Genomic DNA, 25,462 nt, shown 5'->3' with positions numbered 1-25,462 from the left:
CCTGGAAATTAGATTCTTTTAAATGCTTCCACATGGTTTTGAGGCAGTGTAATTCACTGATTATCTTCATCAGCCTCTTTGAGGATGCTCATTAAAATGCAGATTCCCAGGCTTACTGGGAGCCTCACTATGAGTCCACATTTTATTTTTTCTTCTAGTTTTATTGAGATATAACATAATTGACATAATATAAAACATTGTATAAGGTGCACAGCATAATAACTTGACCTATGTATATATTGCAAAATGGTTACCATAACACATTTAGATCATTCATAATTTCATATAATTACAAAAAATATTCCTTTGATGACAACCTTTAGGATTTACTTTCTTAGAAACATTCAAATATTCCATACAGAATCATTATAGTCACCATGCTGTAATTTCATCCTCAATACTTACCTATTTTGTAACTGGAAGTTTGTGCCTTTTGATTATTTTCACCCAATTCCCACAACCTCCTCTTATCCTTCCACTTTGGGCAGACACAGAACTCATATCCTTTTCTGTGAGTTTACTTTTTTAAGATTTTACATTTAAAGGAGATCATACATATTTTTTCTTCTCTACTTGACTTATTTTGCTTAGCATAATGCCCTCAAAGTTCATCCATATTTCAGTAAATGGCAGGATTTCCTTCTTTTTTTGTGGCTGAATAATATTCCAGTGTGCGTATGTGTGTGTGTGTGTGTGTGTTTGATTTATTAATTCATTCATCTATTGATGGACACTTAGTTTCTATAACTTGGACATTATAAATAATGCCACAAAGAACATGGGGGTGCAGATATTTCTCTGACATGGTAAAATCATTCCTTCAGATACATACGCAGAAGTGGAATTGCTGGATCATATGGGAGAGAAACCTCCATACTGTTTTTGATAGTGGCTGCACCAATTTATATCCTAACAGTGCATAAGTGCACATCCTCACCACTCTTGTCTTTTTTATGATAATCATACTGACAGGTGTGGGGTGATATCTCATTGTGGTTTTGGTTTACATTTCCCTGTTGAGTAGTGATGTTGTGCATCTTTTCACATATGTGTTAGCCATTTGGTTATCTTCTGTAGAAAAATGTCTATTCAGGTTCTCTGCCCATTTTTAACTGGATTATTTGTTTTTTGTTTTATTTGCTATTGAGTTGTATGCATTCTTTATATATCCTGGATATTAACCCCTTATCAGAGATTGGTTTGCAAATACCTTCTTCCATTACATAGATTGCCTTTTTATTTTGTTGATTGCTTCTTGTGCTGTGCAGAAGCTTTTTTTCCTGGATATAGTTCACTTGTTTATTTATTTATTTTTATTTTGTTATTTGTGCTTTAGGAGTCACATCCAAAAAAAAAAAATCACACAATGGAATATTACTCAGCCATTAGAAACGACGAATACCCACCATTTGCTTCAACCTGGATGGAACTGGAAGGTATTATGCTGAGTGAAGTAAGTCAATTGGAGAAGGACAATCATTATATGGTTTCACTCATATGGAGAATATAAAAAATAATGAAAGGGATTAAAGGGGAAAGGAGAGAAAATGAGTGAGAAAAATCAGAGAGGGTGACAAAACATGAGAGACTCTTAACTCTGGGAACCGAACAAGGGGTTGTTGTAGGGGAGGTGGGTGGGGGGATGAAGTGACTGGGTGATGGGCACTGAGGGGGGCACTTGATGGGATGAACACTGGGTGTTATACTATATGTTGGCAAATCAAACTTTAATAAAAAAAATACATGTAAAAAAACCCAAAAAAATCACAGCCAAGAACTGTGACAAGTTCTTTCTCTGTGTTTTCTCCTAAAACTTTTATGGTTTTAAGTCTTACAGTTAAGTCTTTAATCCATAGCACCTGAAGCAATTCTGAAAAATTGTACATTTTTAGAACCACCAGTACAAAGATTTTTTAAAAAATATTCTCATGGTTACTTTTTGTAATTCTGGATGTTCTCAGATATCCCAAACAGAACTTGTATCAGGATCTCACTTTCATGCCTAGAGTAGCCAAAAGTCCTTTATATACTGCTTTGTAAATGATATATTGCAAACTGATCTAAGACAATGAGTTCATGCACAGCTCTTGGGCCCTTTGGGTGGATAGTGTTAGGAAATGCATTTTTTACATAAATGGGAAAGTAACACTCACTCCAGCCAGAAGGACAATATTCTAGAGCTGGATTCCATTACCCTTGTAGTTATCATCAGGGAACTCTAAATCCTTATACCTCTTGACTGGAAAAAGAATGGCAAACTTTGGATACCATCTCTAAGGATAAACATTTATTGGTTCACAGCCCTGTGAGTTTCCTGAGTGAAATCGGAAACTGGTCCTCATACACAGAGAGCAAGGGAAAACCAGAAAGAGAGCACTTTAGATTGGTAGGTAGGTGGCAGGTTTAATAAACAAGGGAACTTGAGGTTTAATAAGCAAGGGAACATGAGGCTTGTTTGGGTGGCCACAAAATGAGTAAATCTCTGCATCTGCCCATTAGAATTTTAAAAGTTTATATAGAGGCCTTAACTGGGTTCAGTAATACACCTTACTCTCTCAAGACTGCCTCCTTGAAACAGCTCGTACTGTGTGGGAACAATGGGTAGAATGTCCAGTCAAGGAAGGGGAAGTGGGGAAGGAGCCTCCAACCGCCTGGGTGGAGCTCATGGGCCAGATGGCACTCATATCTTCTCAATGACCTCCCCCAACAAGGCTACAAATCCTACATAACCTGGATCTTTGAAATACTGTATCTGATCCACATACCTTGAATTGCTATAATTCTCCAATGGGAGCCCATTCTTAACCCCTATCATGCCAAGGGGTTAAGCAAGCAAGTAATTTCACCAGTGATAACCCCCTTCTGATATTTACTGTGCCCCAAAGCAGAGCTTCAGGTGTTGAATGACATGGGTGACAGGAGGGCCTGTAGAAGCTGTCTCTGCATGTGGCCTTTACTGGATAATGCTGGTTCACCACCACACCTGATTGGAAAGGTAGTTTGCTGGCCCTAATATCGACAAGGGAAGCTGCACATATAGTATCACATTGCTCCTGAAGAAGTATTTAATACCAGTTACAGACCTCAGAACAAGATTTAAAGAGGACTGCTTATGGAGGTGAGAGGTGCCCCATAGTACTTGGTGAGGTGGGGGCAGTGATTGCAGTGGCTGACAAAGTTACCAGCCCAAATACCCTGAGATGTCACAGCAGTGACTATATCTGACAGCGTAAATATTAGAGAAGTGATAATAATTGTCCTGGCTAATATTTATTGAACACTAAAGCCTGTGCTAAATTCTTTTTTTTAAGAGAATTTAAATATTTTATTTATTTATTTAAGAGAGAAAGAGCACAAGTGGGGGAGAGGTAGAGGTAGAGGGAGAAGCAGACTCCGACTGAGCAGGAAGCCTGGTGCAGGGCTCCATCCCAGGACCCTGGGATCATAACCTGAGCCAAAAGCAGACGCTTAACAGACTGGGCCACCTAGGCACCCCATAAAACCTGTGTTAAATTCTGAATGTACTTGAACTTATTTAATCTTTTTAATAACTATTTGAGGGTGATGTGCAAAAAGGAGGCTTAAAGAAGTTAAAGATCTTTCCCAAGGCTATCTAACTGGGAGTGGAGAACCCAGTAGTTAAGCCATTTTATCTTACTCCAAACCCCATGCTATTTATATAAAAGTTGGTGCGGGGGACATTGTGTGGCTTAGCACACGTGAGCATTATATAGAGATTTTAAGCAACATGAACATGGATATGAGTCAGCAGTTTGATGTGGCTGTCAAAAAAATGATTCAACCTGTAGCTCCATTGCTAATAATAGCTCATATCTATTAAGTACCGGCCCTCACCACGTGTGAGGCCCTATTCTAAGTACTTCACATGTCTTAACTCATTCTGTCTTCGCAGGAAGCTTGGAAGGATCATCTCCTTTACACAGATACAGGAGCGGAGCCTTAGAAAGGTTAAAGATCTTGCCTTGATTTACAGCAGCTAGAATGTGATGATTAAATGGGGAGTGGCCTCTGTCCTCTTCTGACTATGCCCAGAACTTCCCTTGAGTTCAGTAAATGTGTCTGTAAAAGTAAGGTGGGGGATTCAAAGTTCACAAAACCTCAAGCATTGTTTACATGATTGGTTCTTGGTGTGCAAAGTGTGCAGAGGGTGTCCACCTGGGGATTTCAGTGAAATGAGAGAGTTCCCATGCCCACACTGAGAAATGATTCAGAGTCAGCATTTTTAAACAACTGTCTTGAGTGATTTTGACTTTAGGCGGTCCTCGGAGGATACTCTAGAAATACCAGTTGAAGTGTTTTTCATGGCAGTCCAAGACTGGCTTAAGATGAGATATTTCAGTTACTGGGAAAAAAGATTCGTCCCAAAGAAGAAGGGATTATTATTTTTTTTAAAGATTTTTATTTATTCGTGAGAGAGAGAGAGAGAGAGAGAGAGACAGAGACACAGGCAGAGGGAGAAGCAGGGAGCCTGACACGGAACTTGATCCCGGGTCTCCAGGATCACAACCTGGGCTGAAGGTGGTGCTAAACCACTGAGCCACCCGGGCTGCCCCAGAAGAAGGCATTAAAAAGAAAATATACACACATGCTCATGGAGAGAGAGAGAGAGACAGAGAGAGAGAGAGAGACAGAGAAACATGTTGTTCCTAATGCTTTCACAAAAGAAAGGTTAAAAATTATGTACAATTATGTGTACAGTTATGGAGGATGTTAAGTTTTTATTTATATACCTAGGTATTTCTTGTTGCTTTTTTTCTTACAATGGCTTTGTTACTTTTATGGTCATAACAGCCATAAAAATGTGTGTACGGTGAAAGTAATATTTTAGAAAATATTGTGATACTGGAAAGCTGCATAATTTTTAAATGAATAAACTTTTTTTTAGAGCAATTTTAGGTTCACAACAAAATTAAGGAAGAAATACAGAGTTCCCAAATCCCTGCCACCCCCACATACACACACAGCCTCCCCACCAGCATCAACATCCTGCATGATTGTAGTATGCTTGTTACATACATCATTAACCACTATAGTCCATAGTTCACACTAGGGTTCATTCTTGGTGTCGCACAATCTATAGATTTTGACAAATTATTATAATGATATTAAAATGGCATGTATCCACCATTATAATATCACTCATAGTTTCACTGACTTAAAAATCCACCCCCCAACTTGTGCACACTCATTCATCCCTCCCTTCCTACCACTACTCCCCCTACCAGGAACCCCTGGTGGCCACTGATCTTTCTACTGTCTCCGTAGCTGTCATTTGGTGGGAATCATATAGTATATCACCTTTTGGGTTGGCTTCTTTCACTTGACCATATACATGTAAGGTTCCTCCCTGTCTTTTCATGACTTGAAAGCTCATTAATGTACCTTTGTACAAATGTATCATACTGTTTGCCTATTGAAGGACATCTTTGTTGCTTCCATGTTTTGGCAATTATTAATAATGATGATTTTTTTGTGTGCAGGTTTTGTGTGGACATCTATTTTCAACCTAATTTACAAAAGCACCAAAGCATGAGTTTGCTGGAGTATATTTGGTTTTGTAAGTTTTGTAAGAAACTGCAAAACTTTTGCGTTTCCACCATCAGTGAACAGGAGAGTAGCCTATTGCTCCATATTCTCAACAGCATTTGATGGTGTCAGAGTTTTGGACTCTGTCCATTCTAGCAGGTGTGCCGTGGTATCTCACTCATTGTCTTACATTGTAATTGCGTGATGACATATGTTGAGAATCTTTTCACAAGCTTATCGGCCATCTGTATATCATCTTGGGTGACATGTATGTTAAGATATTTTGCCAATTTTTAAATTGGGTTGTTCATTTTCATATTGTTGAGTTTTGAGTATTCTTATTTTGGATAATAGTCCTTTATCAGATATGGCTTTTGCAGATTCTCTGTCATTCTGTGAATTGTCATTTCATTCTCTTGACTATGTCTTTTGGAGAGCAGTTTGCAATTTTAATGAAGTCTAAATTATCAGCACTTTTTCATGGATCGTGCTTTTGATTTTGTGTTGAAAGTCTTCACCAGAGGTGCCTGGATGGCTCCGTTGGTTGAGTGTCTGCCTTCGGCTCAGGTCTTGATCACAGGGTCCTGGGATGGAGCCCAGCATCCAGGTCCCTGCTCAGCGGGGAGTCTGCTTCTCCCTTTCCCTTTCCCTCAGCCCCTCCCCCCACTCCTGTTCTCTGTCACTCACTCTGCCCTCTCTCTCTCAAATAAATAAATATATAAATAAAATCTTAAAAAGTCATCACCAAACCAAAGGTTGTCTAGATGTTCTCTGATGTTATTTTCTAATAATTTTTATGTATTTTCAATTTATATTTAGGCTTCTGATCATAATTTTTCATCCAGATGTCCAGCTGCTTCAGCATCATTTGTTGAAACATTCTCCATTCTCCATTAAATTGACTTTGCTCTTTTGTAAAAGATGACTTGCTTGCATTTATATGAGTCTGTTTCTGAGTTCTCTATGTTGTTCCACTTATCCCTCTGTCCATTCTTTCACCAATCCCACATGGTATCATTTACTGTTGCTTTATAGTAAGTCCTGAAGTTGGGTACTGTCAGCCCTCCAATTTTGTTCTTCACTACTTTGTTGGCTAATCTGGGTCTTTTGCTCAGATGAGAATTTGCCCAATTTAGAATCAGTTTGCTGATAACCACAAAATAACTTGCAGAGAGACTGGTTGGGATAACTTTGAATCAGTACATCAAGTTGGGAAGGACGGACATCTTAATATTGGGTATTCTTACCAATGACCATGAGATATCTTGCATTTAGGTCTTCTTTGATTGTTTTCATCAGAGCTTTGCAATTTTCCTCATATGTATCTTGCACATATTATATTGATGCCTAAGTATTTCACTTCTGTGTGCTAAAGTCGGTGATATTATGTTTTAAATATTAAATTCCAATTGTTCATTGTTGGTATGTAGAAAGTAGATTGACTTTTGTACATTAATCTTGTATCAGACAAACTTGCTATAACCAAGGCTTGTTCCAGGTTAATTTTTGTTCAGTTGCTTTAAATTCTCTCCATAGATGATCATGTCACCTGTGAACAAAGACAGTTTTATTTCCTCCTTCCCAAAAGATACACTCTTTCATTCTCTTTTCTTACAGATTATATTAGTTGGACTTGCAGTCTATACTGAAAAGGAGTAGTGGGAAGAGACATCCTTGCCTTTCTCCTGATCTTACTCAGGAAGTTCCTTTCCGTGAAATCCGGTATTGGCTGTCGGCTTCTGTAGATGTCCTTTACTAATTTAGGGAAGTTCCCTTCTATTCCTAGTTTGCGGAGACACAACAGAATTTTAGTATAAAACATTATACAATAAATAGTGTGTACAATTGGATTCTGATTTTGCGAAAAATGTATTTTATACGGGTAGAAAAGAGTGGAAGGGAATACACTTATAATTCAAAGCAGTCATCTTTAGCTGGACGATGAGTATTTTCTTTACACGTTTCTTTATGTTTTAAAATTTCCCCCAATGAGCCTATGTTGTTTTCTGTAACAGAAAAATAAGAAAGTATTGAGGTGTTCTGGAGGGAATGGCTTGCGGACAGAAAAACGGATAGAGGCCAAGTAAAATGGAAATCTAAGGAGACAGACCTGATTTAGTGATTGCGTCGTCATCGACGAGAAGGCAAGCCCTCTGAGGGCCGGGCCCCACTGAACTAGCCCCACAGCGCAATCCTTCGTTTTCACCACCCGGGGCTCGGCTCCGCCGAGGAGACGCTACTTTTCATTTGGCATCTGTCTGGAGCAGCGTTTTCGTGCACACGGAACCAGGTTTCTGTTTCTGCAAGTAGTTTTGCCTATTGTTTTAGAACGAGAAGGAGCTAGAGGGAGAAAGTGATTGATGGAGCCGGGAGCCGGGAGCAGAGTGACCCGACAAGTCGCGGGAGGGCGCGGGGAGGAGGAGGCGGAGGAGGAGGAGGAGGAGGAGGAGGAGGAGGGGGAGGAGGAGGGGGAGGAGGAGCAGCAGCAGCAGCAGCAGCAGCAGCGCGCCCCGAGCCCGGGCCCGGAGCGCTGCCGCGGGGTCCCGAGCCCCGCGCACAGCCGGCAGCGCGAAGGGGGCAGCAGCGCCCCCGCCTGGCTGCGGCTCTCCGGGCCGAGCGCCTCCCGCCGCCCGGGTGCCTCGAGAGCGCACGCAGCTCTGGGCGCTCTCCCGGGGGCCGCGGCTCCCGCGCCCGCGTGTGCTGGGCGGCGGCGGCGGCGGCGGCGACAGCGAGGGGCCCGGGCCCGCCCGGCCCCGCCCCGCCCCGCCCCGGCCGCCGGCGGCTGCAGCGAGCGCCGCGGACCGGCTGGAGCCGGGGAGCCGGGAGCCGGGAGCCGGGGAGCCGCCGCGCCCGCGTCGCGCCGCCTGCCGCGGGGGAGGCGCTCGGGGCCGGCGCTGCGGGCGCGCACGGGCGGCGGGGGGCGGCGGGGGGCGGCGGGGGGCGGCGGGGGGCGGGCAGCGCGCCCACCTCGCCGGGGCCGCGGCTGCGGGCGGCTCGGGCCCGCGCGGCCCCTCCGCCTCAAGTCTGGGGGCGCCCGGAGCCAGGCTGCCGCTGCCCATGGGGATCCGAGAGTTTCCCGGCGGCGCGCCCAGGGGCAAAAGCATCGCCGCGTGAGTAGCGCCCGGGTTCGGGGGCGCGGCGGGCGGCGGGCGGGCGGCGGGCGGGCGGCCTGGGGCCCGGGCAGGGGCGGCGCGCGGCGGAGCTGCTCGGGAAGTTTCGGGCGTCCCCTCCGTCGCCCCGATCGGCGCTGCCCCGAGGCTCCCGGGGCCGCGAGCGGGAGACGGGACCCGACGCCGAGGCTGCTGGGGTCGCCGCGGTGAGTGGCCCGCGGCGGGCGGGGCGGGGCGGGGAGCGGAGGGGAGCGGAGGGGAGGGCGCCGGCCCTGCGGCGGCACCTGCCCTGCGGCGGCACCTGCCCTGCGGCGGCACCTGCCCTGCGGCCGCACCTGCCCTGCGGCCGCACCCGCCCTGCGGCGCCCTGGCTCGCCCTGGAATCTGCCCCTCACCGGCACCCCCTTCTCTCCCTCCCCGCCCACCTGCCCGCGCGCGGCCTCAGTGGCATGAGGAGGTCACCGGACGTCAGCCCCCGGAGACTGTCGGACATCAGCCCCCAGCTCCGGCAGCTCAAGTACCTGGTGGTGGACGAGGCCATCAAGGAGGATCTGAAATGGTCGCGCTCCGTGGAGGACCTCAGCAGCGGGCCGCTGGGGCTCACGTCCATCGAGGAGCGGATCCTGCGCATCACCGGCTACTACGGCTACCAGCCCTGGGCCGCGAGCTACAAAAGTAAGATCCCACGTCCGCCTCGTCTCCCCCGCCCTCCGTCGGGGCGGCCGCCCTGCCCGCAGACACAGAACCAGCTTTGCAACTTCTAGGGGAGCCCGGAAGCGGAGTTCTCCAGGACCTTTGGGAATCTCCGATCCATCCGTTCTCTCACGCGCCTCCCCTTCCCACACACGCCCCTCTGCTCTAATCCCCTCGCTCCTCAGGTGTCGCGGTGGGGAGACAGACTGGAAGCTCTGTGTCCCCTGCACTGTGCCCCCCCCCCCCATCCGAAGTGTTATCGCCCCGGGTGGGGCTCAGCTGGCTCAGAGACTGCAGACTGCGGGCCTGGATTTTAACTCTTCCCGTTGTCTCCTGGCCCTGATGATAGGGGAGGATTCTGGGGCCTTGATGTTAAACCCCTTGGCTCCCTTTGCCTCCTGTCTTTATCTGTCCTTGGTGTAGAGGTTCTGTCTGGATCATTCTAGATAATGGCATGTGGTCCCTGAGAGATAAACGGTTGGTGCCAGGTGGAGCAGCTGAAACTTTTCTCTGCCAGTGGGCCCCAGCTGATGGCTTTGGCAGTGCTGGGATCGGTTGTACAGATCGTACCTGTGCCGGCAGGGCTGATTGGATGGGCATTTGTTTCTCTCACTTGGAAGGAAGAAGTTGGCCACAACCAACTCCAGGTACCTTTAACTGTAAAACCGTAATTCTTAGGTGGCCCCATCCCTGTCGTCTGGCATAGCAGAAACATTGCCGTTTACCACCCCAGTGAAGAAAGGAGTATTGCTTCGTTCCATGTGTAGTAAAGACTAACAGCTTAATGATTTTGAGACGTTTTCCCCCTTCGTTGCTTGAAATTGAAACAGTTTATTGGCCCTTAGGAAAAAAAAAAAAGTCAGGCTTCTGTGAATTAGTCGTATTCAGCTCTAAAAATATGTCTTATTTTCTCCAAAACCCTTGATTCCAAGCCAGAGGTCAGCTGTATGCTAGCAATTAGCTGGTTACTTTTAAGGTATTTGCAGGTATAGGATTTTAATGTTTTGTTTTCATGCCATTACTTGTTTTTAAGGGACTGTGGTGATTTTATTTAACTCTATAAACCTTTAAAAGGTTATCTGTGTCTCCTCTCATCTCTTCTGCTGCTAAAATTGTAGCTAATAAATTGGCTTTGGATCCCAGAAGGAACACAAGGGACCAAGTTCTCTTTTCAGCAGAATACTGGGCATAGAATGAAACAGTACAAAAATAATGCAAACCCATTGGAAACCATTTCTCTTATAGGTGAAGATAGGACAGCTCCTTTTTCTGCTTGCTGAATTTCTCTCACAAATTTCCTAGATTTCTTAGTTCCATTCTTTGCTTACTTAACAAGTATTACTTAGACGATGGTGTAAATTACAGCCTTCGTGGAATCATCTAGTCCCTAAAATCAGCAAAAATTTATCATTGTAATTTTATTTGCGACCTAGCCCCATGTGCTTTGTAGAAATTTCACCAGGGATTGTGACTTTGCAGGGAGGCAGGGAGCCACAGCAGTGATGACTGTGTTTGGTACAAGCACACTTCATAATTAAGACAGGAGACAGGCCATATGGAAAATGAGTTTCTTGTACCACCAGTAGATTCTTAAATATCCTCTCTCTGAAGCTTTGTTGTTGAAGGAATAATGTTAATATTAACAGACAAGGCTACAGAGATCATTGTGATTGAGTAAAGTCAGCTCACTCCCCTCTTTCTTATTCCTATGAAGATTCTTCTTTATTCCAGTGTAGCTCCTTTTTTCTAAAATGCTTTAGGTGACAACTGACATTTTGATGAATTAATTAGATTTTAAGTTTAAATTTAGAGAAGCTAATGTTTTATTAATATAGTCAAAGACATTTTAGGGCTGTCCTTTGGCTGTTTGCTATTTCTGTCAGAGCAGAAAGAAAAGAGGCTTGTCTATATGTTAGTATCAGTTCTTCTGTTGTTGGTTACTAATCATACTGAGCAAGCTGGGAGACATGATGATTTCAGAATAAATATTATTCTTATGGTCTGCAGAGCAGGCTGTGGGCTGCTGCACGCCTAATCCTTGGTTTTATTAGGTCACCTTTCGACCATTTTTCAAAGTGGCTTTTCTGTGTCTCTACTGAAGGAGACGCCAGTGAGGATTTCTATTTGACAGGTGCAAGTGAGCTCCCTTGGTAGCAGCAAACATTACTAGAATAACCATGTATTCATTCTTCATTTTTGGTCTTTATTTTGGGTGGCTAAGGTAAATGAGGTAATTGTCAATGGTGCAGAAATGACCTTTGCTCAGTAATTCCTACCCAATCAATGAGATGAACAAGTTTCCAGCCAGACAAGGGACTTATTGTAAGGAATTGTTGAAAAAAAAAAAAAAAAAACTCCTAAAGGCCACTGGGTCTGAGAGGGTTGGTGTGCGTGGAGCAGTCAGCCGAGAATTAAAGTAGAAACCAGCAAGCCGGAGGGGTCAAGCTGTTCTCTTATCAGTGGTTTAAGTCCTCCAAACTCCACATTCCATGTTTCAGAACCACACTGCTGGGCAGTATTCTTGGGGGATTTCTTGGATTCCTAGCTGTGAGTGGATCCAGAGCCCAAAGAACAGGTGGTCCACAGCAGTTGCTTAGTAAATGTTTGTTGAGTGAGTGAGTGAGTGAGTGAGTGAATACTGTCTGAGATACTGACCTCCAGGAGAGAGAACTAGACTAGACCAGAATTCCTGATGGCATGCTTTGGTTTTGCCCAGGGTTTCCCAAGCTTGACGCTATTGACATTTTGTACTGAATAATTCTTTATCCATGGGGGCTGTCCTGTGCATTGTAGGGAGCAAAGCAGTGTCCCTGGCCTCTGGCACTCCAGGGCCAGTCCCCCTGCATTGCGACAATGGAAAATGTTTCCAGACAACACCACGCGTCCCTTGGGAGTGTACCTTTAGATAAGAAACCCTGGTAACCCAATGCCAAATGTATGCTCCAAGTGAACTCTTCTGTTGACCAGTAGTGCCAGCTTGAAAAGCCTGCCTTCCGGATTCCTGACCTCCTGTCTTCCTTCCTCCTGGACCACTTCTTAGGTTTTTGTGATGGGCTTGGTTAGAATAAACAACCTTCTGAAAGAGCCTGTTGCCTTTTCAGCTGACATGATTTGGTACCCATTCACCAGATATTGATACCCTGTAGAAAGTACTTTCAAATTCAAAACAATGTGCATAGGTGCATGGTGTCTCTCAATGGCTTCCTTTCCCCTCCCATCTTGTATAACTGTGGGAGAGAAATGACCAACTGGAGTATCCTCTGCTGCCCCCTTGTTTTCTCCTCTTTCTGGTGTAGACCACTTAGGGAGGAGTGGGGAACAAAAATCAGGAATAAACCATCAGTATAATGGTAGCTGGACCTGACACAATGGGGACCAGTGGCATTTTGGCAGAGAGATGATTGAAGTAACCTACTTTACGGATCCCAGATGGAGACTCTTATGCAGGATGAAGGGCATTTATAAATGCTTATTTTCACTTACTCCTTATTTTCATTTACTCATTTAACAAACTTTTCTGGAGCACTTACTAAATGCCAGAATACAGTGATCAGTGATGAGAGAGGAGACTCACTGCACAGATGTGCACAGATGTGCCTTTGTCAAGAAGCATAGACCCAACAAATGCATGCATCTAAGAAATGGATACACTGTTTACAGTTAGCAGGGATGTACTTTTTAAAAGATTTCCCTATGGGTGGATTCAAGTAGTGAGTTCTTGAATATTTTTCTAGTAAAGCAACTTTTTAGGAATAAGTTAGTCAGGGGTGTGTGATCATGTTTATTGCTTAAAATGAGGTACAACTGTCTTTTGAGCAGATTTATTAATATCACATGGTGCTGGCACGTCCAGATAAAGATGATTTTATTTTTTGGAAACAATGCTGATGGGTTTAGTTTTAAGTCATTTGTAGAGAGGAGGGTGGGCTAGTCCCAAATGACCCCCCCTTCCATGTCTAGCCCGCTCCGGCCTGCAGTTGGCAAGTTGAGCCAAAGTTGGGCACACGGGAATTACTGAGCAAAACCATCCATCTAGTGGGGTGGAGGTTTTATAGTGCAAGCTGGGAAAGAGGTCACCAAATAAGTCTCCTGGTAATGACGCAGTCTCATGTTTTGGGATCCTCCAGGTTGAAAATGTCAGAAAGGGTTTGTGAGGTAAGAGGAAGTAGCTGGTGGAGAAAAACCATCTTTCTACTCTGTGTGCTATTTCAGCCAGAACCTGTGAGTATAGGTTGCTGACGTTACCAGCAAGAACTGGAACGGTGGCTCATAGTATAATTGAACTCATGGTGAGCAACTTCTTTTAGGTCCTCCCAAAATAGTAAAGGTCAGGTCAGCAATTCAGAAATGACCCACTTGTAAGAGATTTATAATTTGGTTGTAAACGTTTATCCTAGATTGGGAGCCTGGCATATTGAAATACTAGATCGAAAAGATTTTTAAAGGAAAGGAAAAGTTGGAGGTGGCAGGGGTGGGTTGCAGTGAGCAGCGAGCATAAATAACATTTTCTCACGTTTCAGAGAGTCCAGTTTATTCCTGAATACGAATATGTGTTAACAATGTAGTAAATGGTTTTCTGAGATTCGGAAGAATTAAAGAGCAGAACTGTTATCTTTTAGGGAAACGCAGTGCTCCCCACTATGCTTCAGTCATAGATGGGGGAGTTGTATTAACCCTTTGCATCTGGTTGTGAAGGGCACATGGTTCATGTTCTCACCTCCAGGGAAGCAGAGCCAGAGCAAGGAGATTTGTCATTGTTCTTCAGAAATCTCTCCTGGTTCTATTTGCAGGGCACTCAATCTAAAACATCAGTAGTGAACATTTGTCCATTCCTTAAGCAGCTGAAAAAATTCAGGTTAGTTGAGTTAAAAAATTAATAAACATGTGGATGAGCCATTGGGCTCTGATAAGCATTTTTACCCAGTGTCGATAAGGCTGCTCATTTGAATTGTAGCCCTGAGTGCAGGCAGGGCAGCCTCAATATCCCATGTTCTTGGGAGAAGCAGATGAAATGGATTTCAGGCAGCTGCCTTCATATCCTGGCTTTATCCCTTTGGAGCCCTGTCACTGCTGGCAAGTCACTTACCTCTGTGAGCCTCTCTTTTCTTGTCTATAAAATGGAGGAATGATAATGTCACCATTCTTGAAGGGTTGTATGAGGAGTAAATGAAATAATGTATATACAGCATTTGGCCCTTTGCCTGGCATATTAAATAATCCTCTATTTTCATTTATTCATTCGCCAAACTTTTTGAGCACTTAGCGTGTGTGCTGGAATCTAGAGAGAGGTGACATAGTCCTCACCCCTGGGTCTTCCAGACTAGAGGGAGAGAGTGAAACCTGAAGCTAGCTGACACAAGATGAAGACAGGCTTAGGAGTACTTTGAGAGTCCTTTCTCACAGTGGGGAGTGTGGTTCAGTAGCTGGAGGGGGAATAAGCCACAGGAAATGGATAGAGGGGAAGTTTGCCTTCCATGCAGATGAGTGGCATATGCACAGAAATGTGCAGGCACCACCCCTGGAAGGTAATACGGCTTGGCTGTAGCCACTTGTGAGTGCCAAAGATGAAATTGGTCTGCTAGCAGAAACTGACTCCAGTGCATTATGCTCCATTCATGTGATGTGTGTCATCAGGAGGGCCACTGATGCCTGTCCCCTTACCCACTCAGTTCCCAGGCTAAGTGTCACTTCTTCCAGGGAGCCTGACCATCTCAATCTGGTGAAGTATTCTTGCCAGGGGCTCCACAGTGCTGCCCCTTCATATACGTGTTGTCATGGCTGGTTCAGGCGTGTGGCAGAAACTGACAGATGGTGAGCCCTGTGGGGGCAGGGCTCATGGCTGCATCTCTAGTCCTCAGTGTGGCTCTTGGTACCTAGACTGACTCCAGTCCCCAATAACAGAGTATCTTTGGCACCTAAAGCAGTAAATGTTTGCTAAATGTATCAATGGAAGGTCTCGTACACACATATACACACACACGGCTGATATATATATCTACATTTCTGTGCTGTGGGGTATTCCAGAATTATCCTGAATAGAGCACTTCTGATTGCATTTCTCTGTCAAGAAATGAGCCTTCCATTGCTCACCGTCCTGGCTCTTCACCTTGACTCAGCTGAAAACACTGACAAGCAGTCTCACTCCTCTGGCTTACGTTAGCCAACGTCCTATCAGCATGTTTAGTATAGTTTTGATAAGCTCATGTTAAAAAATGATATGGAAAAATGAACAGAGCCCAGGGAAGAAGAGAAATGGATCAGTGGGAATTGAAAATGTGTTCTAAAGGCAAGAGTCAATTTTCAGGGGAGGGAGAGGTGAAACAGGCCCATAACATATCTTTATGAGAACAGTTGGAGTTGACACCTTTGGGAACGTCTTCCTAGCTCTCCATGGTGCCCTTCACTGTCTGGCACCACATCCTGTGGGTGGGCTCTTAGCAGCCAGACTTGTATCACCTGCGTCCTGGGCACCACGGATTAGATTGGCATGGACTCTTGACACATACTGACTCAATCAGTGTTTCCCTCTTGGAATTCCACCTTAAAATCTGAAGGTTATAGTCTAGTTTAGGGTGGTCTTTCAAGTGGAGGAGATGCTATGAAGGGTCTCTTTTGGCTTCTGTGTGGATGGCAGGCAGAGAAGGCTGATCTACATAGAAGAGTCAGGCAGGTGTGCAGAGTGACCCAGAGGGACCTGTGGTGATTTTCAGGACTCCCTGCTGGGTGCTCTTTCCCTCTTAGGTCAGGGTCGTGATGCAGCTCATCCTCTGAGCTCCAGGAGACACCACTGTGGTAAATAGCCCCTCGTGCTAAGTGAACATAAGCTGAGTTTTGTTCCCTGAAACTGCAGACTCCCATCTGAATAATATTTCTGAGCGACTTCTAGTCAGGCCCATACTAAAGAATTTTCCGTTGGATATACATATCAAAGAATTTTCCATTAGAAATAAGAAATCATGTCCTGACTGCTGAGATAAAAAAGATTATGGAGCCTCCGCCACTGGAGAGCTTCAGAAAGAGGCACTCAGTAACCTCAGCTGGATTGTTTACTTATCCTGTGTTAAGGGGATGGAGAAGATTTGTTTTTTGATTTTTTTTTACATGATGTCTTTTAGTTCAATGGTAAGTGTGCATTGATCAATAGAGTAATAGACCAGTTTTGTTTCCTTACCTTATTGCTGAGCCTAGAAAGGAGCTTGTCCAATTAGGAACATGGTAAATTCTTTCCGTTACTGACAGTGACAAGACCTTGAACAGTTGCCTAGGACATGGGCACACACTTTTATGTAGCTTGAGGTAGCCTTAACTTATGACAGCATTAGGAATTATAGGGAATAAATTGCTCCTCTCAGGTGATTTGCAGTGTGGAATAGAGGCTATTTTGAACTCCTGAGACCGAGAGATTCAACGGAACTTCTCAGAGCACTGTTCAAGTTTTGACAAATGTTTTCTGTGACATTCAAATTTTCTGCCTGTCAGGCCGCTATGTATCATCTACCATACGTGACTAGCTAAGAATCTATTAGGAAATTATTTTTATCTTTTTTCATCATCTACTTTGCAACAGCGTTGTATAATAAAAATTTGGGTATGTCCTCAAAGCTTTATCCACAAGGGTGAGAAGAGAGATGATTTTTTTTTTTTTTTAGATTTTATTTATTTATTCATAGAGACAGAGAGGCAGAGGGAGAAGCAGGCTCCATGCAGGGAGCCCGATGCGGGACTCGATCCCGGGTCTCCAGGATCACACCCCAGGCCGCAGGCGGCACCAAACTGCTGCACCACCGGGGCTGCCCAAGAGAGATGATTCTTGATGGACTTTGCTTCCTTATTTTTCTTCTTAGAAAATTGAGTCTGCTCAGGTTCAATGAATGTATATTAAGATGTCCTCTTCTTAAAAAAATGAATATAATTACAATGCGAGGTACAAAACACTTGGGTTTTCTGCAATGTTCTCATGCCATGTGCATGTGGGAGTTGAAGAAACACTATTCATTGAGCAATGCATTACACCAGAGTGCAGTACCTAGAAAGGACTCGAAATCCCTACCTCTGTACATTTCGTTTTAAAGAAGAAAATAGTTTGAAGACTATTTAAATGCTATAATCCAGAGCAGCAGATTTCAAGGGCTCATCCAAACTCTTTGACTTTAAGTCAGCATTTTGCTTTATTAAATATTTAACATGCAAAAGCTTTTATGTGTTTATCTGATTTTATGTGGTGCGTATGTTTTCAGTTATGTGTAAATAAAATTATGGAATTAGAATTTGTTCTAGAAAACATTAGGAAGACTTGGTACTGGTGTCTGTGTAATTGTGCTTGTTGTCTCTGTAACCTGCCTTGTATCTTGGGATTCTCTCGGATGATATTGAGGACTTTCAGTGTGGTGGCTGAAAGGTGGAGGAAGGGTCACTTTCAAACTAGACCCCACTGCCACCTACTCCCTCCTGAGATGCCCATGGACCGGGCAGAGGCTTCAGAAAACCGCTGCATAGGATTTCAAACACTGCTCACAAAGGCATTTATTTGTGAATGGTTTGCAAACAGATCAAACAATTGAACTCACCGTGAATATGTATCTATCCACCCCCCACCCCTAGCCCAACCCCCCATCCACCCGGTCCTGCATCCATTCACTCATTCGGACATCAAATAGTTCACTGCTTCTAAAGGGCAGCAAATATATACATATCTCTAACATAAACATAAATGGGTGGTGTAGTTACAGTTTTCTGGAAAATTATACAGTGGGGAAATAAGATAGACACTTACCAATCTGTAAAGTCCCATACTCTCCTTGTCTTTGGGCCATCTTACTACATGCGTCTTTTTGGTGTTTCCCTAACCTTAATAACCCATACCCTAAGTGCCTTGGGGTATTTGGGATCAGTATTGAGCAGCCTTACACTAAGCTCTGTATTATATACATGATATTGCACGAGAAATGCATGAGGCACGAGAAATGGTTCATAACAGGGTAGTGAGCCACAGTGAACTTCTTTTTCTGTCCTTTTGGAAGCTTGAGCTCTGCAGCCATAATCAGAGTTCTTCTATTTCATTTATTTGATGTATCCCAGCCAGTCAACGCTTTTTTTCCCCTCTTTCATGAAATCATGCAACAACCAAGATTTTTTTAACAGGGTTGATGAGATTAAGCCACTAACCCGGTACATTTCTCCCTTAATGCTGTATGCTTCAGGCATTCTGGTTCTTTCCAGTGCTGAAGTAAGCTGGCCTGAGACCTGAGACATTCTTCTTCCTCTGAGTAGGGGCCAAGCAGAGAAACAGGGGCCTGGAATTCAGAAGGGTTGGGATTACTGTCCAGCTCTCTCTGCTCATTGCATCTGTGTCATTTGTCCAGTACCTGCAGGAGAAAATTCCTGTGTCCACAGAAATTCTTTTCTACAACTTCTTCCCCTGGCTCTTTAGCTTAAAAGTCACAGCACTCTCGCATTCATGTAGCTGTGAAGGGAGTGATGTTTCTAATGGCCGGCTCTACTTTTATACACTAAGAAAAATCCGAATGTCCTGATTACCGTGACTGTTATTGTACGTGACCGCAAGGATGGTGAAGATCTGGAGTTCTGCTCAGCGGCTTCTTGCGCTATTGGTTCCCTCCTCTCATGTGGATGAATCTAAGATTCAGGGATGCACGATGCACTTAGATTGTTGGAGGACATCGTGTGCTCCCTTCTCTCCCCCTGTCTGGCTTGCTTGTCTTTGACACTCACTTTTTCTTTATGCTGAGCACGCGAGGTCTGAGCACCAACAGAAGGCTGTGTGTCTTTGGAACTGCTAATCCCTGATGGTCAGCAGGTGGCCCAAGGTTACTCCAATCGATGCCTGGGGTCCTAGATTTCTCTACTGCTTTTTGGTTGATGTGGCTCCTGCAGGTGAGGGAGGTGACTTAAGCAGCTAGGGCCCTTGGCCGCCTGGAATCTAACCTGAAGCCAGGATGTGACAAGATAATAGTTATCTCGTAGTGGCTTGGCTGTCTTGTCTCCAGGCTGGCAGCAGTGCCCTGGGACTGCCTTGTTTTTTATCTATAGGTGTCTGTATTGCTTTTGGGGGAAAGACCATATAACAAAACAAAACAAAAAAAAGACACACTGATTTTCCATTGCTTTACATGCAACTTCTCTGTAGAGTGCTTTACTTCTGACATTTCTGGTCACCAAATATATAGTAGGTTTTTCCACAGGAAACAATCCTGCAGAACCAGCTAGATATCTGGCAGTTTAACTCAATTCTAATGTTATATGCATGGAGACAGCATTGGATTCCACAGGCCAAGGGCTCCATCCTGCGAGACTGTACCCACCTCAGAAACCAGTCACAAGTCCAGGTTGTCACTGGTGCTTCTAACCTCCTGACTGTGATTTGGAGGTTCCCCCAACTCCCTTCTCAGGTTTAATTAACTTGCTACAGTGGCTCCTAGAAGTCAGGAAAGGAGTTACTTATGAGATTATCAGTTAATCTTAAGAGGGTGTAGCTTAGGAGCAGCCCAGTAGAAAGATGCAGAGGGCAGGGCAGGTGGGAAGGGGCACAGAGCTCCCCTACCCTCTCTGGGTGCAGCACCATCCCAGCACCTCCATGTGCCTGCCAGCCTGGAAGCTCTCCAAACTCCCTCCTCCAGGGTGATCGTGGAGGCCCAAGACAGAGGCGCGAGCGGTGAAATCATTGGCCATTGGTGCTTGGTTCAACATCTATCCCCTTTATTTGCCCTGGAGGGGCAAGGACTCAAAGTTCCAACCCCCTCCTCACATTTGGTTGGTCCCCTGGCAACCAGCCCCCATCGTGAGGAGTTCCAGAAGTCACCTCATTAACATAAACTCAGAGTGGCCCAGAGGGGCTTCTCAAGAATGAATGAACAGCAGAAGAGACTCATTTCACCTTTACTGTTCCTATCACTTAGGAAATTCCAAGGGTCTCAGGAGCTCTGTGCCAGAAATGGCAATAAAAACCAAATATATATATCTTTTGTTTTTTTAATCCCAGTGTAGTTAACATACAGTGTTAGTTTTAGAACTACAGTATAGTGATCAACAGGTCTATACTTTTACTCAGTGCACTGTACTCTCAACCCTTGTCCTTATTTCCCCCATCCCCCATTCCTACCTCTCTGGTAACTATCAGTTCTGTATAGTTAAGAATCTGGTTTTTGGGACACCTGGGTAGCTCAGTGGTTGAGCGTCTGCCTTTGGCTCAGGCTTCTCACAGGGAGCCTGCTTCTCCCTCTGCCTATGTATCTGCCTCTCTCTCCATGTCTCGCATGAATAAATAAATAAATTCTTTAAAAAGTCTGTTTTTTTGGTGTGTTATATGTTTCTTATTTTAAGTCACAGTACAACAGATAGATATAAATAATTTTAGAGACAGTAGGGAAAACTTGAATGTCTGTTGTTTATAAAATTATTTTATGGACTATTATTTTTCTTGAGCTTCATATTAGTGTGGCTATGCAGGGGAATGTCCTTATTCTTAGGAGACACTGAGGTATTTAGGGGCACCTAGGTGGCTCAGTAAGTGAAGCATCTGACTCTTGATTTCAGCTCAGGTCATGATCTCCCGGTTGTGGGATCAAGCCCCATGTCATACTTTGCACTCAGCAGAGTCTGCTTCTCTCCCTCTCTTTCTGCCTCCCCCCCCCCCCCGCCACACACATTGTTGCTCTCTAAATAAATAAATAAAATAAAATAAAACAAAACATACTGTGGTATTGAGGCGTAAAGTAGCATTATGTCTATAATATACTTTCAAGTAGTTCAACGAAAGCAAGGGTAGGCAGGCAGATGCAATGACAGGTGACTGAAATGTGGCAAAATTTTAATATTTGGTGAAGCTAAGTGATAGGTATATGTGTGTTCATTTTACTGTCTTCTCAGCCTTTCTGTAAACACGAACATTTTCAAAGTAAAAGATGTCATTGTTCCAGCCAGTGGCATAGCACAGGCCAGGCCTCAAAGGATTGGGTTAGACTCACATCAGAATCAGAATTTAGCCAGAAAGTAGGAAGGATTCTCTGAACTTGGCCAGGTCATCTCAGAGAAGGTGAAGGTTCAAAGGCAGCTTCCAGGCACACTCAGCATTCAGAACCACCTTCCAGATTGTACCCAGCCTAAGTGTTAGGGTCTGAATGTTCATGTCCGCCCTCCCCAGCCTCACATGTGGAAATCCTAACCCCTAGTGGGAGGGCAAAGGGAGATGTGGGGCCATCGGGAGGTGATTAGTTCATGAAGCAGAGCACTCAAGAATGGGAGAAGTGCCTTTATGAGAAGAAGACAGAGAGCTAGCTCACTCTCTTTGTACCGTGTGAGGATATGAGAGCCCTCAGAAGGGCTCTCCTCGGGGCCCAGCCACACTGGCACCTGATCTCAGACTTATGGCCTCCAGACTGTGAGAAATACATTTGTGTTGTTTATAAGCCACTCGATCTGTGGTAGCCTATTACAGCAGCCCAAAAAAGTTAAGGCACAAAGGCTGTGTTTGCTTTGGTTTCCCTCTGCCACCTCCAGCTGCGTCACGGTCCCTCACATGTGCTCATCATCTGGTTATGTTTATGAAAAAGAATGTGGTGGTGGTTTTGTGGGTGTATACCCATCTCCACACTTATCAGGTGGCATACATTAATGAGATGTGTATAGAATTTTCTATGTCACTCATACCTTAATAAGGTGGTTTTTAATTAAAAAAAAAAGACGTGTTCTTTGCTATGTGGGATGTGTTTCAGGTTTCTGAATTCTTTTGATGAAGGAAACCTACTTTTTTCCAGATACTTAGATTTCTAGCCCATTTCTCTAAATGCTTTAGCTTTGTACCCTATAAAATAAAAACATACTCGAATCCGGGGACAACTGGCCTTTGAGAGTGGATGGGTAGCATTGCATCTGAGTTTGCAAAACAGGCTGTTTTCAAAGGATTCATTGGCCTGTAGGGCAGACTGTGTTTCCAGAGCTGAGTCTGGCAAGACTCAAGAATGCTGGCATCTCATCTCTGGTTATATCTTATTCCTCTCTGGACCAACTCTCATTTATGCTTGAGCACTTTGTCTTTCCTCTTGGCTCACAAGGATTAGGGTGAGGCCATAGAGAGAAGGCCTTTTTTTTTTTTTTTTTTTGACAGATGATCCCAAGGATATTGTTCTTTCAGCTGCTACCTGGAGAAGGATGCTCTGGTGGCAAGAGCAAGAGAGAGAGAGTTAGTTTCCTGGTTTCCATGGCTCCGCATGCAAGCTACAGATGATTAAGAATTGCCATTTGCCATTCTTGGCAGAACTCATCTTGTAGGGTCCCTAGGAAGGCATCATTATTGCTTTTAGTAGCTTGAGAAATGAAAGCACAGACTAATGAACAGACCACACAGGGATAATACTACTTTTAGGGTCTGAATGTTCATGTCTTCAAGGTGAACACACGAGTTTCAGAGGCCATCTGATAAGTTACAAGGGTTTCTGTGTTCAGAAAGAGATCTGTTCCTTGAGAACAGGGAAAAGGGAGACCCTTTTTGGAATTTGCAATGGAATAGAGAAAGCCCAGATGCTACAGTGTGTGGAGAAAGTATTTATCACACTGGGAGTGGGAATAATTGATTGGTTTCAGAATAAGGTATGTGCAAGGTCAGAGAAAGGGTATGGAGCAAAAGGCAAGAGTGGGGTTTTGAATCTCAGACCATACTTGTGAGAAGAAGCACATGTGCTAAAACCAAGGAAGGAGAGATGACAGCTACTTTGTAGAGGAGCTGTGAACATTTTGTAGTTGTCCCAGATGAATATTAGCACTCACATCTGTTGGATACGTGCCCTGGGATGGAATTTCAGGGCTGCATAGACAGGAAACTGACTTTAGACCTTCTCTGTCCCTTGCCAGCCTCAGTGAAACAGTGGGAGGCCCAAATGGCAAAGAACTGCAGGTGGCCTTTAATAGTTGAGGGCAGTATCCAGCCAACAGCCAGCAAAAAACTGAGCTCCCAGCCCTACAACCACTAGAAAGTGAATGCTTCCAGCAGCCATGCTGGTGGAAAAGCACATCCTTCTCTAGTTGAACCCCTAGATGAGAGCTGGTCCCGTTAGCATCTTGCTTTCAGCCTCTTGTACAGAGAGAGTAAAGAATAGGCTGATAAGCAGTCTATCACAAGGGTAAAGAAACAGAACCAGACAAGAGGATACATCTGGATTCTGGTCTTGGCTCTTCTATTTCCTAACCGGGGTATCATTGACCAGGTCCCTTATCCAGCCTGGCTATCCCTTACTTCTTATGTTCAATGAAGGGATTTGGCAAGATTACATCCTCAGTCCCTACCAGCATAACATTTTGAGGAGTCTAAGATTTCTCTCCAACAGCTGAGGAACTCATGTATTCCCAAATGAATGTTTATAGAGGTTAAAAAAAAAATTAGGAGGCTAACCAGATTTGTGTCCTATCTAGAAAATTAGCCCAGTCTGAATCACCTCTGCAGTATGTAGTGGTGTAGTGGACAAAGCCTATGCAACTCCACTCTGATACTAAGTCCCCGGAAAGGGAAACACATGGATTAGAGAGCTCTTTTGATTCCACCCCTCATTTTCTTATTTCATTTGGTATACTGACCAAAAATATACTGACTAAATCTTCTTTGATTATGTTGAACACTAAAACATGGTATATGTGGTGTTTGCATTTCAAAGCTCTGAAAAATAAGAGAATAATAACCTAGGTTTCTAGTGAAATCCTTGAAGAATATGAGGATTACTTTTGGGCCATAAGAGCACCTGTCTTTGGGTTACATCTTTCACAGATAGAAGGAATGGCCTGGAGACTTACCACGGGTTTTGTTGTTCCCATAAGATGATTACAAGGCTTTGAATAAGTTCCCTGAGAAAGAAATTGCACCACTGTTGTAGCCACTTGAAATCTCAGTGGGTCTTTATGGTGAGCAGCTTTGTGGAGGTGTTTTCCATAGAAGACTCTGGCATGAAGCTGTTCTTGGAGGGGAGAGTAGAAATGGAAAAAGTTTGAAAGGCTGTTGACAGAACCAGCTTTGGGGAGCTGCCCCTTTGAGAACAATTGATAAAGGAAGCTCCGGCACCCCCTGATCTGGAGAGCTTTATCCTACCACGGGCAGATCCTAATGCACAGAGTTGTCCCTGGGAGCATCTTAACAAGTGTTGAACTGAGAAGGACTCAGCCCTTCTTCTGTGCTTTGCAGCAGGACTTAACTTTGAAATCTTGGGGCAAAGTTAGCTATGATTATCTTTCAATTTTCTCTCTCACTGTAAATAAGGTATTACAGTTTTCCACTCAGGAAGCTCTGGATGTTAGAAGGCTGGCATTGGGACTATAGAACAATTCATTCATTGTATCATTATGTGCTTCTTATCCCAACATACTATATGATTCCATCTATATAAAGTTCGAAAATTAGCACAATTGATCTGTGGTGATTAAAGTCAGAAGAGTGGTTACATGTAGGGTGTGTGGGCTGGGAAGGGTCACGAGGGAGCATTCTTCCTGGGATGGTGGAAATATTCTCTATGGTAGTTTGGATGGCAGGGCCTATGCATGCCAAAAGGTGTGCATGCATATAAAAAGTCACCAAGTGCTTTGCTGTACCTTATATATACCTCAATTTAAAAATCTTTGTATAAACAGTGGTTGTTTATAGCCATAGAGAGACATTGGTCCCTGGATGAATCAGGTTATTTATGGAGGATGATGACCATCTAGGACCCGTGGAAATCACAACTTAAAATTAGCACTATGGTTCCTTTGTAGTCCTTTTTGCTGTTCATTGAAATCCTGAATAGCTGGGTAGGTAACTTTTACACATTGTCCCATCTATTTTAGACATCTAGATGTTTGTAAAGAGAAGTGTATCTCATTTCCCTTTTTTGTAGAAATGCTGCCTCCTCTTTTTGCATATTCAATTCACTAATTTACCTACTGCTTTACTGCACTGGAAGTTCTGAAGAAGGTATGCTTAAAGAAAAGCATAGGTTTTGGCTGTTTACATAATAAGGACACTGAGACCATAGTAAAAATAAAAGGGATATTGTGTATGACCTTCTCTCTGTACCATTCCTTGCCATTTTATTTCTGCTTACTAGTTTTCTTCCAGATGATAGAGGACGTACAAG

The 25,462-nt window shown here is 44.2% G+C and overlaps 1 protein-coding gene and 1 long non-coding RNA gene across 10 annotated transcripts in view; one reads left to right on the top strand and one right to left on the bottom strand.

Annotated features, from left to right (window-relative positions):
• Nucleotides 1-3,531: 3,531 nt before the first annotated feature.
• LOC144312125 (uncharacterized) lies at nucleotides 3,532-9,822 on the bottom strand. Of its 2 annotated transcripts, XR_013377566.1 has the most exons (4): nucleotides 9,179-9,811; nucleotides 7,658-7,863; nucleotides 7,226-7,553; nucleotides 3,532-7,096 (listed from the first exon to the last, which is right to left on the bottom strand). It is a non-coding gene; the product is annotated as an uncharacterized LOC144312125 (long non-coding RNA). The 2 variants fall into 2 exon arrangements; XR_013377565.1 differs by having other exon boundaries at nucleotides 7,226-7,863; nucleotides 9,179-9,822.
• Nucleotides 7,733-25,462, top strand: part of SLC35F3 (solute carrier family 35 member F3) — a 462,095-nt gene continuing 444,365 nt past the window's right edge. For 3 of the 8 annotated variants that reach the window (XM_077894469.1, XM_077894462.1, XM_077894468.1), the window contains exons 1-2: nucleotides 8,505-8,657; nucleotides 9,103-9,332. In XM_077894469.1, the coding sequence (XP_077750595.1) occupies nucleotides 8,605-8,657; nucleotides 9,103-9,332 (283 nt within the window). In that variant the 5' untranslated portion in view covers nucleotides 8,505-8,604. Of the gene's footprint in view, nucleotides 7,838-8,504; nucleotides 8,658-8,783; nucleotides 8,864-9,102; nucleotides 9,333-25,462 lie in introns of those variants that run through there. The other 5 variants (XM_077894463.1, XM_077894466.1, XM_077894467.1 and 2 more) reach the window with 4 other exon arrangements.

The sequence above is a fragment of the Canis aureus genome, chromosome 4 (genome assembly GCF_053574225.1).
Source record: "Canis aureus isolate CA01 chromosome 4, VMU_Caureus_v.1.0, whole genome shotgun sequence".
NCBI lineage: Eukaryota > Metazoa > Chordata > Mammalia > Carnivora > Canidae > Canis > Canis aureus.
The sequence above is the reverse complement of the archived record's forward strand: the minus strand, read 5'-3'. Positions and strand labels throughout refer to the sequence as shown.